Source organism: Girardinichthys multiradiatus, chromosome 21 (genome assembly GCF_021462225.1).
Source record: "Girardinichthys multiradiatus isolate DD_20200921_A chromosome 21, DD_fGirMul_XY1, whole genome shotgun sequence".
Classification (NCBI taxonomy): domain Eukaryota; kingdom Metazoa; phylum Chordata; class Actinopteri; order Cyprinodontiformes; family Goodeidae; genus Girardinichthys; species Girardinichthys multiradiatus.
The window spans coordinates 11,960,040-11,971,570 of record NC_061813.1 but is presented as its reverse complement, the minus strand read 5'-3'; the positions used below and the strand labels follow the sequence as shown (position 1 = coordinate 11,971,570).

General features: G+C 42.8%; 1 protein-coding gene across 1 annotated transcript; it reads right to left on the bottom strand.

Moving 5' to 3' along the window:
• Positions 1-235: 235 nt before the first annotated feature.
• klf6a (Kruppel-like factor 6a) lies at positions 236-9,296 on the bottom strand. The gene is made up of 4 exons (XM_047349915.1): positions 8,959-9,296; positions 5,804-6,401; positions 4,861-4,984; positions 236-3,653 (listed from the first exon to the last, which is right to left on the bottom strand). Exons 1-4 carry the CDS (start codon positions 9,058-9,060, stop codon positions 3,602-3,604), a joined length of 876 nt encoding a protein of 291 aa, XP_047205871.1. The 5' UTR covers positions 9,061-9,296; the 3' UTR covers positions 236-3,601.
• Between the last annotated feature and the right edge of the window lie 2,235 nt (positions 9,297-11,531).

Below are 11,531 nucleotides of genomic sequence, written 5' to 3'. Positions count from 1 at the left end.
TAAAATGACAATAAAACACTTGAGCATTTGCAGTTGTATAGGCGAAAAAATAGAAAAAGTAAAAGGATATGACGATTTTTGCAAGGCACTATTTCATTGTATCTAATCTAGCCTGAGTACTGCAGAGCAGGATGCAAGGCAGCCATTTCCCTCAAACTGTGCAAAACAAGCACTTACAGTAATAAAAGCCCAACTGAGGAGATTTAACAGATGAAACAAAGGAATCAAGCCAAAGTCAGATAAGAATTTCTTATTATTCCAATAAAAAATACATTCATACAGAAATATAACAATTTTGCAAAACAATTTCAAATAAAAATTTCATAAAGCATAAACATAACAATTTTACAAAAGTCTTTTTCAGTTTTTTATACAAAGATTCAGTTCAGAACAAAGAGCTGTGTGTGTGTGAACGAGAGAGAGAGTATGTGTTTTCTGTGTGAGATAGAAGAGCTGGGTGAGTGGGATGGAAGAGATGATGAAGTGTAATTAGATGCGAGCAAAATGAAAAAAATATATACAAGATGCTAAATCAAGGCTCAATTGTCACTTGAACAGTATAGGCTGCTGTTTGCACAGAACGGATGCTGCTGCAGCTCTTTGCCCACAAGAGGCATCAGCAGCAACTCCCAAATCTACTGCAGCAAGCAGTTTTAAGTTTGGACTCATCCCGTCTCCTGCGCCCGAGAAATCTGAAATCCATACGTCCAGAGCGTGCCGCGGTTTGCAACTTGCTGCAACATTGGATTCCTACATTGAGGTCGCCGACCTGGGGTGAGAGGGACAGATCGTTTCATCCTGAAGCATTAATAATTAAAATCCCTGCCATTTTTTTCAGACCTTTTGCTTCAGCATCCCCCCCCTTAATCTTTAATAATGTTTTTCCGCTTGCCTAATTTCCTTGTGCACGTTGAGGGCTTGACGTGGACCCAGTCACCCCTTCTCTTGCTCACTGCTGTGGTTTCCATATTACTGTTGCAGCTTGGCTAAAACAACGTGCTCCAGACAGGTCAATAACCAACCTACACAGTCAGCAGTCTGTGACAGATTCCATGCCAACAAAGCCTTTAGCAATTCATTACAGAGAGGCAGTACAAGGCGAGGCCTGTCCGACTGCAGCCTGTTAATTACAATAAATCTTTAGCTTTTTCTTCAGTCCCACTTGCAGGGATGCAGGGACAGGGGAAGGGGGCTGGAGAAGGGGGGCGATGGTGGGGACTAGCCATAAACCGGCTACCAGGATCAAGGTACATTACAGTTTTAAAAACGCTAAGATTTTCCTTTAGGGAGGAAAATGGCAATGCACTCCCCCCTCCCCCAGCTGTTGCTGAGCACTGACTGTTGCTTCTACACTTTATATCCCCGTTTACAGGACAGACAAAGTTGGTTTGCAATACTTTTTTGTTTGAAATATTTGTTAATACAATGACACCATGGTATGTTTTCTCATTGTCATACCATTAGCATCATCTCACAGGGGACACAGTGAAAATGGAGCAGCACTGTGGTATTTCTTTTTTGTTTTGTTTTGTGTTAGTCACTTTGTAACTTTGTGCTGTGTGAGATGGACTCGAGTACATACTACACAGTAGGTGACACCTTTAATAAATGAACTTAAGTGCTTTTAACGTACAGAATTGTCTTATATACATGTTCCAACTTAATTTAAATGTGGTCAGCAACACCTAAACTGCTGCTCATAAAAAACAAAACAAGAATTAAGGCAATCCACTGATGGTAGGTACTTTGTGAGAATTCAACAGCACAATAAACCACCAGAAAAATGTAACTATCACAACAGTTTTGTAATTGAGCCTTGATCAAGCCTGTAAAGATCACCCAGACAACAAGCGTGGGGGTGGTGGGTTTCACTTGCATAAGGCACCATTAAGGTCAACAGTGCATTATTAGGTAGAAAGAAAGTGTACGCACACAAACATTAAAAAAATGTATGCAAAAATTAGGTTTTTGAGGCATCAGATGGATATGAACAGCAATGAAATCTCCAGGCAGATGGAAAACCAGAATGAAGACGGAATTAGAAGGAAAATACATCAAAGTAGAGATGCACCAATCAATCAGTCAGATGCCGGGATAGGCTGATTTTCCCTGATCAGCTCTGAACTGTGATCGGCTTGTTAAGATATGGAAAAAAGTAATATTTCTTTCATTTTCCGTCTACAATGCATCAACCAACAGCATGTACTGTGACACTTTTTTTTGTTTAATTAAAAGAAACAAATCAGGTAATGGTTGAAAACATACACTTAGGTGCATAAAAGGGGGACAATTTATTTCTTCAATTTCTGATTCAAAACATATTTTTTGAAAAAGCAAACACAAAAATGTTTAAAATCGGAATTGGCAGGTCAGATCTGATCGGTGCATCTCAACTTAAAAGCCCAAATGAGGAATCATCGAGGCCTTTTATGTACAATATTGTAACATCTAACCGTTTGCGATTTTAGCTGCACTTTTCTTGAAACTGTTTGCAGTCCTGATTACAGTGGAAACTGGAAACGGAACAATCCCTAGAACCATGCAAAACCTGTCTATGATACTGAAGTTAATAGTATAGTTGTGTTATACCTCTAAGCACACAGCTTATACAATTGGGACTACAAATGGGCTTTGTAGCTTGTAGAAAAATAAGAAACCAGGCTACATAACACATTGCACATTTAGTAGCTGCACCAAAAAAAAAAAAGAAAAAAAAAAGGAAAAACCATCAAAAGCTTCTGTCACTCACGGAGGGGTTGTTTTTTAGTCCACGGGTCACAGACCAGAAGGCTTCATGTCTGTTTCTGGTCAAACCCAAGGCCTGACATACTTCAGAAGAAGCAATTCCCCCTTCCCGCCGCATCATTTTCAGAGTCTGGGTGCCAGACAGACAAGGCAGGCATGACCTGGCCTCATCCTCACACTGCCACCTGGGAAACAAGAAATGTATCCCTCGCCTCTGCCACAGAAACTCATTCAGTCCACAGCAACGTTGGCACCAGCCCCTCACCAATCCCCCCCACCTCATTCTGCTCCTCTTTTTCCTCTTCCCCACGGGGATAGGGGGGCCAGTCAGCCAATCTCAGACATTCACAGTGCACACATGCTTACCTCAGACAGGCTTGTTAAGTACCAGTGTATCTGCTGTCCGGGAGATGTCCCCAAAACATCATGCACCATACATACAATTCATTCACTCGCCTATTTTTTTTTTGTGTTTTAGAATTTTTTGTCCTTTTCTGCATTTTAAGTCCTCAGTCGAAAACATTTTCTCCCCCACGTCCGCGATTTCGTCCTTTTGTTGCAACAGACAACCATCAGAGCGTCCTTCTCTAAAAGAGAGGTCCCGGAGGCACTGGGTTATTTCAGTACGGTGCAAAACGGCATGCTTTGGCTGGAACACTCCCCCCCCCCCCCCCCCCCCCCCTCCCTTCCCCCTCTCCCTCTGCTCTCTGGGACAGTTCAACCAAGAGACCCGTTGGGAGATGGCGTGCGTTTGGATTTTTTTCCCTCTCTCCACCAAAAACAAAAAGAAAAAAAAACAACAGGAGAGAAAAGTATTTCCTCTTCGCTGCATTGCCCGGTTGATGCTGGCCCTGCGTTAGACGTGCCTCTTCATGTGAAGAGCCAGATGGTCAGATCTGGAGAAACATCTGAGGACAGAGAGAGCAGAGAAGGAGGTCAATCACTAATGAAGGAAGTGATTTAAGAAGGTGCATCGATCATACTTACTAAAATCTAAGAGAAGAATAAGATTGAAAGAAAGTCAACTTTCTGTTTCACTTTGAACTTCATCATTTTGTCAACTAGCAACCTCAAACCTCAATGGGTTTAATGTGACAGACCAAGAGTAACGCGGTGCAGAATTGTGAAGTGTGGAGAAAAGGATACATGGTTTTCAGTATTTATTTTTACAACTGAAGATCTGAAATGTATGGATGTGCCTTTGTATTCAGCCTCCTTTACCCAGTACAAGCAAACCACCTGTTGCTGCAAGTCCTTTGGGTCTGTCTAGCAGTTCTGCACATCGAGAGATACATTGTTACATAGTCTTCTTTGTAAAATAGCTCAAGCTCAGTCATTGGACATGAAATTTCAAGGCTTGCCACAAATTCTTAAGAAGATTCAGATATTCCCACAGGATGATGCTGCCACCACCATGTTTCACTGTGGTGTGCACTGGGTGATCGCAGCATTTGTGTAAACATTATGTTTTAATACTTGCCACAGATTCCAACTTAGGTTTAAACCAGACTTTCACTAAACCGTGACATAGTACAGCGATGCGCAGTGTTACTTGTCCACCACACACGACACATGTAAATGTAGGCCAAAAGTTTATTTTTTGTCTCATCTGACCAGAGCACCTTGTTCCACATATTTACTGTGTTTTGCTGGATATTCATGATGCCTTTTGTTCTACTGTTCTCTAAAATAAACCTCTGAGTCTCATAGAACATTTATTAAGTAGGAGACTTCTAAAGGTAACTGGATTTTATTTAAGGGTATTGGAGTAAATGGGGTCGAATACAAATATACACTTTTCAGATATTTATGTGTAAAAAACTTGTAAAACAATCTTTTTCCTTCCACATTACAATAAAATCCCCCGAAATATACTGAGGTTTGTGGTTTTATTGTAAGAAAATAGGAAAAACAGTTGAGGGTATAAATATGTTTACAGGAATCCAGAATTGGACTATGCATTAGATTTAGATTTATTATCTTAGTCTTGTTCATGTACCAGCTTATTTTTGCTGCCTCGCTGAGATGCAGCAATGCTTTAAATCTTTAAAGATCTGCATCGCTACCTGGATGACGCAGAAAGCTGCAGATACAGCAACCTTATCATGAGCTTACCTGTCACAGTGATTGCATTTGAATGGCTTGGCCCCTGTGTGCTTCCTGAAGTGTCTGGTCAACTCATCGCTCCGTGCAAAACGCCACTCACAGCCTTCCCAGGAACATCTGTACGGTTTCTCACCTGTGGAGCAGACACAGGAGACGTTAAAGGGGCCCTACAGCAGACGGCCCCCATTCTTCTCCCCGTTCCTCTCCCAGCAAGGCTGTAGCCATTGTTATTTAAATACATTCAAATCAGCCGGCCTTAGGGGGGAGCTGGGCGGGATGACTTAATACAGGTGCCAACATTCCACCCGAAACTGAAATTCCACAGAGCCTGGTGCCTCAGTTCAGATTTCGATGCAACCTCCAGCATGCTGAGAATGCCGACTGCATCGCTATGCAGCAGAATGTATTGGGGGTGAGATGAGTGAGGAAAGAAATAAACAAGTACACAGGCATGTTCACACTACTAAATAAAAAGAAAAGACATTTAAATGACCATTCAGAACCTAGAGGCCCCTTTGCTCCCCCTGCCCACTCACCCCTTTCCCATGGTGAAACTCAATCTGTCTGCAAGTCTTTTTATCTCCCATGTGCCACCCCCTCCCTCCCTCCCTCCCTCCCTCCCTGCCATTCGCTTACTCACTGGCTCCGTCAGTCACATTCCAAATAGATTAGGTCACAGTTTAGGTATCCAGCCATGCAGAGCTAATGCTAGCAGTGCTCCAGCTGAGGACCTCATGCAATGTGGACCTTTAATTACATTACACAATCGGTGGACAATGCCACTGGGGGGGGGGTGAACTGAATTAGCAGCACTTCCGGCAATTACTGGGGTTTTTTCTTTGGTTTAAAACAGATGAACTGGTTTTCCTTGAATGGAGCAGCCTCTCCTGCTCCTCCTCTGTTTACGCACAGATCACATGTGCCCCCCCCCTCTGCTCCCACTGAAACTCACCTGTGTGAGTGCGCTGGTGTGCCTTCAGATGCGAGCTCTTCGTGTAAACCTTGCGACACCCGTTGAAGTGACACCTGTGTACCCGCCTCCGGGCATCCGGGGATGTGTCCCCACAGAGGGATCCAGTCTTTTCTGCAGCCTTTGCAGTCGCGCCCCCAACTCCGCCACCGGTTCTGATTTTGACCGGCAGGTTCAGCCCGGCGTGCGTGGCCACCCAGCCATTTACGGTGGCGGCATTGCCAACGGTGGCCTCCGGGGACGATGGCGGAGTGCTGATGACCGAGGGACTAAAAGGTCCGGAGCCAACCAAGACGGCCCCCAAGGGGTTGGAGGTAAAGCTGTGCGTGGGGGAGAGCTCCTCGAAACTGTCCGAAGCCTCACTGCTTGCATCAGAGTTCACGCTGTTGCTGTCCAAAATCTGGTTGTCCTGATTGTCCTCCTCGTGGGTCGGGGCCAGGTTTGGGTCGGACTCTGCCTTGGCCTTGTCCCCGCAGGCCAGGATCAGCTTGCTCCAGAGGTCTTCCTGTCCGCCGAACTTCAACTCGGATGTGGAGACGTAGGGCTCACTCTGAAGGTAGCGCTCCAACTCCAAGCAAGTCTGCCAGAAAACAAAGAAAAAAAAAATTATTGCAACAGCCTCCTTGAAGAGAGGAGGTTTACTCACTGCAGCAAAATGTCTCTGTGAGGGAAATCCTCTTAAATCATGCATGTGCACATCCCCAACATGCTTTTTGGTGGTGTAATGCTAAAGGCTTACAGCTGGAAGTGCAAACCAGGCAATCCCAGAAACTCCTGCACTTTTAGGGATCAGGCTTGGAGCTTCAGGAACTTGCACGTAAACAGTATGGATTAGATTCATGAGCATTATTTCTAACAGCAATTTAGAGGACCAATGGGATGCTTTCCTGAAGCACATCTTGTCTTCAGTGAGGATGTGGCAGGAGGGTTTGATATCTCTGCAGACCTGAACGATTAATAGGGAAAATAATTTGGCACATCTTGTTTTACACCCATTCCTCATCTTTATCTCCCTAAATCATCGTCAAACCCAACATGACATGGAGCGAGCCAGTGGAAGTTTCCAGCAGCAAATGTGCATTGTCATTTCAGCGCTCCACGACGGATGACTCACTGAGCAAATTTTAGAGTCCTTTTAAGGAAGACGCTCAACTTCCCCCTGCAGTGTCAAAGGACCATTTAGCGGCTTGTCCTCCAGCGCACCGCTGACATACAATCACATCCACCCCTCAGCAACCAGCAAGTCCAGTAAAACACACACCGCAGCTTCCAGTTTACTCAAGACATATGCGAGGCAAGTAGGCGTTCATTTGATGGTGCTGGAAGAAAAAGCTGATGCTTTTGAGGCTTCTGCAGCCTCAAAACTTGCTGTTCACCCAGCTGCCTCCTCCAAGTTACAAAGTTAAAATTGATTACAATTTAGAGCATATATTTTTAATTATCTAGTTAATAACTCGTTCACTCACTCAATTGTATGTGGAGATGTACCGATCAGGGTTCTCCTGGTCTCACCTGCCAAATTCCAATTTTGACAGATATCAATTTTTCTCTAAGTGCTTTTCTCCAATGACTATAACCCATAAAAGAGGAAAACAATGTATTGCAGGATCTCTGACAGTTGCATTAGGGTTAAATCCAGCACACAACTAAGGAATTACAGGATTATCTTCTTTTATAGATGAAATAAAACAAGTGTATGCAAGTCCAAGCTGTTGGCTCTTGCAATTAAAGGCCAGAAATGGCGGAAGTTCTGATACTTAGAAAAAATTAAACATCTGTATCAATGTCTATAACGTTGTTGCCTTAAAGAAGTAAAACATTTTCTATTGTATCACTAGTACAGGTCACACTTCTTTTAAAATCATCCCAGAGAAAATGACCTGAGTTTTCTCTGCTTGTATGTAGCATAGAGTAGCATAGCACTCCCCCTTCCCCACATGTTGCTGTACACTGCTGGTCAGCTGGTTGGACGAACCCAGCTATACTTAAAGCTTTTTCCCCTCATTTACAAGATGATGTAAGGAAATATTTCTGAATGCAAAAGACAAAAAAAAAAAAAAAAAATCCTAGCAAGCCATATGTTGGAAACTAAAACAGCGCCACCTATCAGCCCTTTCAAGGTAACTAAACTATTGAAGTTGACAAGCTCCATTACTCTACAAATAATTATTTGAAATAAGCAAATAAACCCGAAACTACCACTAAAGTTAGCAAGGGTTTGTTCTATGAAAGAAAGAACACGTCAAATAAATGATACAGACAAGTGTTGTCAACTTAACAATCAATAATAATGCTTTTGTTGTCATTAAAAATGAGACAGATCATGTTAGGCTTTTATTTTACATTTTTGGCATACGGTGGTATATTTAATCAAAGTTATCATTCAGCGACGACATCATAATAAAACTTCTGAAATGATTGTGGTTTTTGTTTTGCCACTTCACGATGCCCTCCCCGCCCCCCCCCCCCCCCGAATCGAAAACTTTCTGGAAGCGCCCCTGCAACCTCCACTAAATATCTCCAAGCCGTGCTGTCGTCTCTACTCATGCGCGAAGGAATTGACATCTCACAGCGTCACGTTGTGGACTTCATTCAAATCTCAGGGTGAACGCAGGTAAGTGTGGTGGAGCAGGAAAACGCTGTCAAACCGAGCGCATGGGGTTTCGTCAGATTATCTGTCATCTCGTGAAGGAGTTCAAACTGCACTTCCTCCCGCATCATCCGCGGTTATTTCTCATAAAAAAGGAGCGAAAGGATGCTCCCCAAATGCTAAAAACAAACAAGAAAGCTTCAAATATTTACAAAAAAAAAAAAAAAAAGACACACCAACGCGCTACTGTTGCTGAATGAGACGCTCTCTTCCATTCATTCTGAACGCAGCACAGCCAAAGTGAACTGTGTGAAGCTGTCACTGTCAAAGCGAGCCGCTGCAGCAGCGTGCCAACAGAACTTCATACCGAAACTGAGAATGAAACAACAGCGGGCACCGCCGTGTTCACCGCCGTTACAGAGAGCTTTTATATGAAGTTCTGATGCGCCTGGACTCGGAGGGGGTGTGTGATCTGACTGGGGCGTGAAATCTGCTCAGTTCCGCTTAGCTCAACCAGCTGTGAGTGGATAAAATAAGTTATAATCACCTGCTGCCAGTACTCCTCCAGGGATGGTAAGGCTGAAAAATAGCCCGTGTCGTGAACTATTTGAAGTTCTTGAAAAATACTACACATCGGTAAAACATCCATTTTTCTTCCCCGAATTTGTTTGTCTGGAGGAAAAAAAGGCAATCTATACACGTGCGTTTTAAATATTTAGTCTGTGAAAGGAATAATAAGCGATCCCCTCTGCGATTAAACGAATGCTTGTTTTTAGCAGCAGTCCGTCCGTCAGTGCTCCACTTCCTTTTCCCCTCTCCTTCGCGGCGCTCAGCTCAGAATATTTGCAAACAGCGCACTTGACTGGCTGCTGGACAACTGCGCTCTGCAAACTTCCCCTATTCAAACCTGGACCCCAGCCGCCCCGCCTCCTGCCGGCTGCCGCGCCGCAGCCAATCAGCGTCGAGAAACGTACGCGAGGGCGAATGATATCACAGTTAGCCAATCGGCGCACTCCTACGAATAACTTCTATTCCCCTCCCGTTTCGATTGGCTGCCTTCATTGTCATTTGCTGGCGTCTGATTGGTTGGTTATTTTTGGCGTGTATAAAAGAGGGTGATGAGCTCTCTTTCCCCGTAGTCTTGACTGTCGGCTGGGAGTTTCGCCACAGGCAGCGTATGTGAGCCGAAATAGCCTGATGTGGAAAAAGTAACTGCAACTTTGACACGGGTAACAGTTGCAACAGCGCTGCTCAGAAGGGTTGTGTTTGAGCTGTAGCTGTGGTGAAGAGAATGTGTTGACACCAAACTCAAGAAAGACTCGGTGACTAAGAGTGGACAGGCTATTATGTTATCAACACACATGAGCTAAGAGGAAGCCTTTATCCTCCCTCTCCAATGTTGTCACAAACGTCGACCTTAGAAGAGTATTTCTGCTTTACCTTTACCCAAAAAGGCTCAAAAGATCAAAATGTGCGCTCTCCCCAACAGTGAAGTTATAATATATTAGTTAGAAAAGGTTATTTTTCTAACCTAATTTGCACTTAAAAGAGCAAAGTGAAGAATTAATATTCAAGAGCAGTTCCTCGACGTTAAGAAGTTTGTTTTACCCCAGTTTAGATATTATGATGGAGGAAAAAGTCTGTACATAAATTAACTTAGAATTATTCCCAAGATCATTTTAGACAAGAATAAGCAGTTCACACTGCAGCGGTAGTTTCAAATAATTCATGAAACAGTAGTTTTAAACCTTTTTGTTGCACAGCCACGTGAAAACATTTTAGTGAATTGTGCTGGATTTTATTTATACTACTTTGTTAGCTCACAATAGTCAACAATGTGGTATTTTCATTTAGGGATGAGATTCTTAGAGCACGATTTAAAAGTATTACTATTTATGCAAAACATTACAACAAGTGTATGTTCTAGATGCTTTTTTTTTCAAACAGAAAAGCAACAATTAATCTTACAGCTGTTAAATTAAAACGATATTGATTGTCTCATTTATAAAAATACTAACTGTGATCAGTATGATGGGTCATGCTCCTTTAGTTTCTAAAGTATGACTGTGGAAATACTTCCCAACAGACAAAATGGTCTTTCTTGTAAGCAAGGGAAAAGCTTATTAGCCTTCTTTCATCCAGCTGACAGGCAGTATAAAGTCATGAACAGGCAGCACTGCACTACTTTATGTTTCAAACAGCTGGAGAAAAAAAAATTTGATAAACCTTAAGGGTTTAGTAAGATCTTGCGATATTAAAACTTCACAATGTTTGTTAGGAAAGTGAAGTTTGTCTTGCTGTTGCAACCATCCAGCTGTCATCATGTGGTTTTGTTTGGCGAATAAGTCTAAGTTATTATTATGAGCCTTACATTGGTATGTGAGGGCTTTAAGCTTTACACCATGTATCTGTGTTTAGGACTCTTATTTTAAAGTATAAAAGTATAGAAGTAGTTAATGAGTTGCTAGTGAGTCAGGTAATAAAGACATAGTCATTGAGTTGGCTGACAAGACTCAGTTACAAAAAGTCTCGAAGAGGCTGTGGCGCTGTAGAATAATAAAAAAAAACGGTGATAAAATGACAGAAAAGATATGAAGAATTTGTTAGCCCTGTGACAATTCCAGGACTGACTAACTGTTAGCTGCTAACAACCAATCTAGCTATTTCTAAGGGCTATTTTGCAGATTTTTCCTGCACTGCAATTGATCATCTCTTACACAAAATATAAAATATTTAGTCTGGTCAAACCTGAACTGGATAGTAACAAAGCACAAACACTGAGAGTTTCAGTCTATCTTTTTAAATTAGCAAACCTTTAGAATTTGATTAGCATAAAGGCGACTGTGGCTCAGTAGAGGCGACTGTGGCTTAGTAGGAAGAGTAGTTGTCTTGCAATCAGAAGTTCGATTCCAGCTTCCTCCTGCCATATGTCGATGTGCCCCTGGGCAAGGCACTAAACCTCAAGTTGCCTACTGATTTGCATATTGGTGTATGAATGTGGGAGTGTTAGTGAGTGTGATTGGGTGAATGTGGCTCTTGTGTAAAGCTTTGAGTGGCCTGTATGACGGGAAAGGTGCTATATAAGTTCAGTCCAGTTATATCTATAAATAACTCAAACGT

Coding starts and splice junctions, on each gene's coding strand:
- klf6a (XM_047349915.1), bottom strand. CDS start 9,060: ATGGATGTTTTACCGATGTGTAGTATTTTTCAAGAACTTCAAATAGTT. Junction 4,985..5,803: donor ACACCAGCGCACTCACACAG/GTGAGTTTCAGT, acceptor TCTGCTCCACAG/GTGAGAAACCGTACAGATGT. Junction 3,654..4,860: donor AAATGCAATCACTGTGACAG/GTAAGCTCATGA, acceptor CTCTGTCCTCAG/ATGTTTCTCCAGATCTGACC.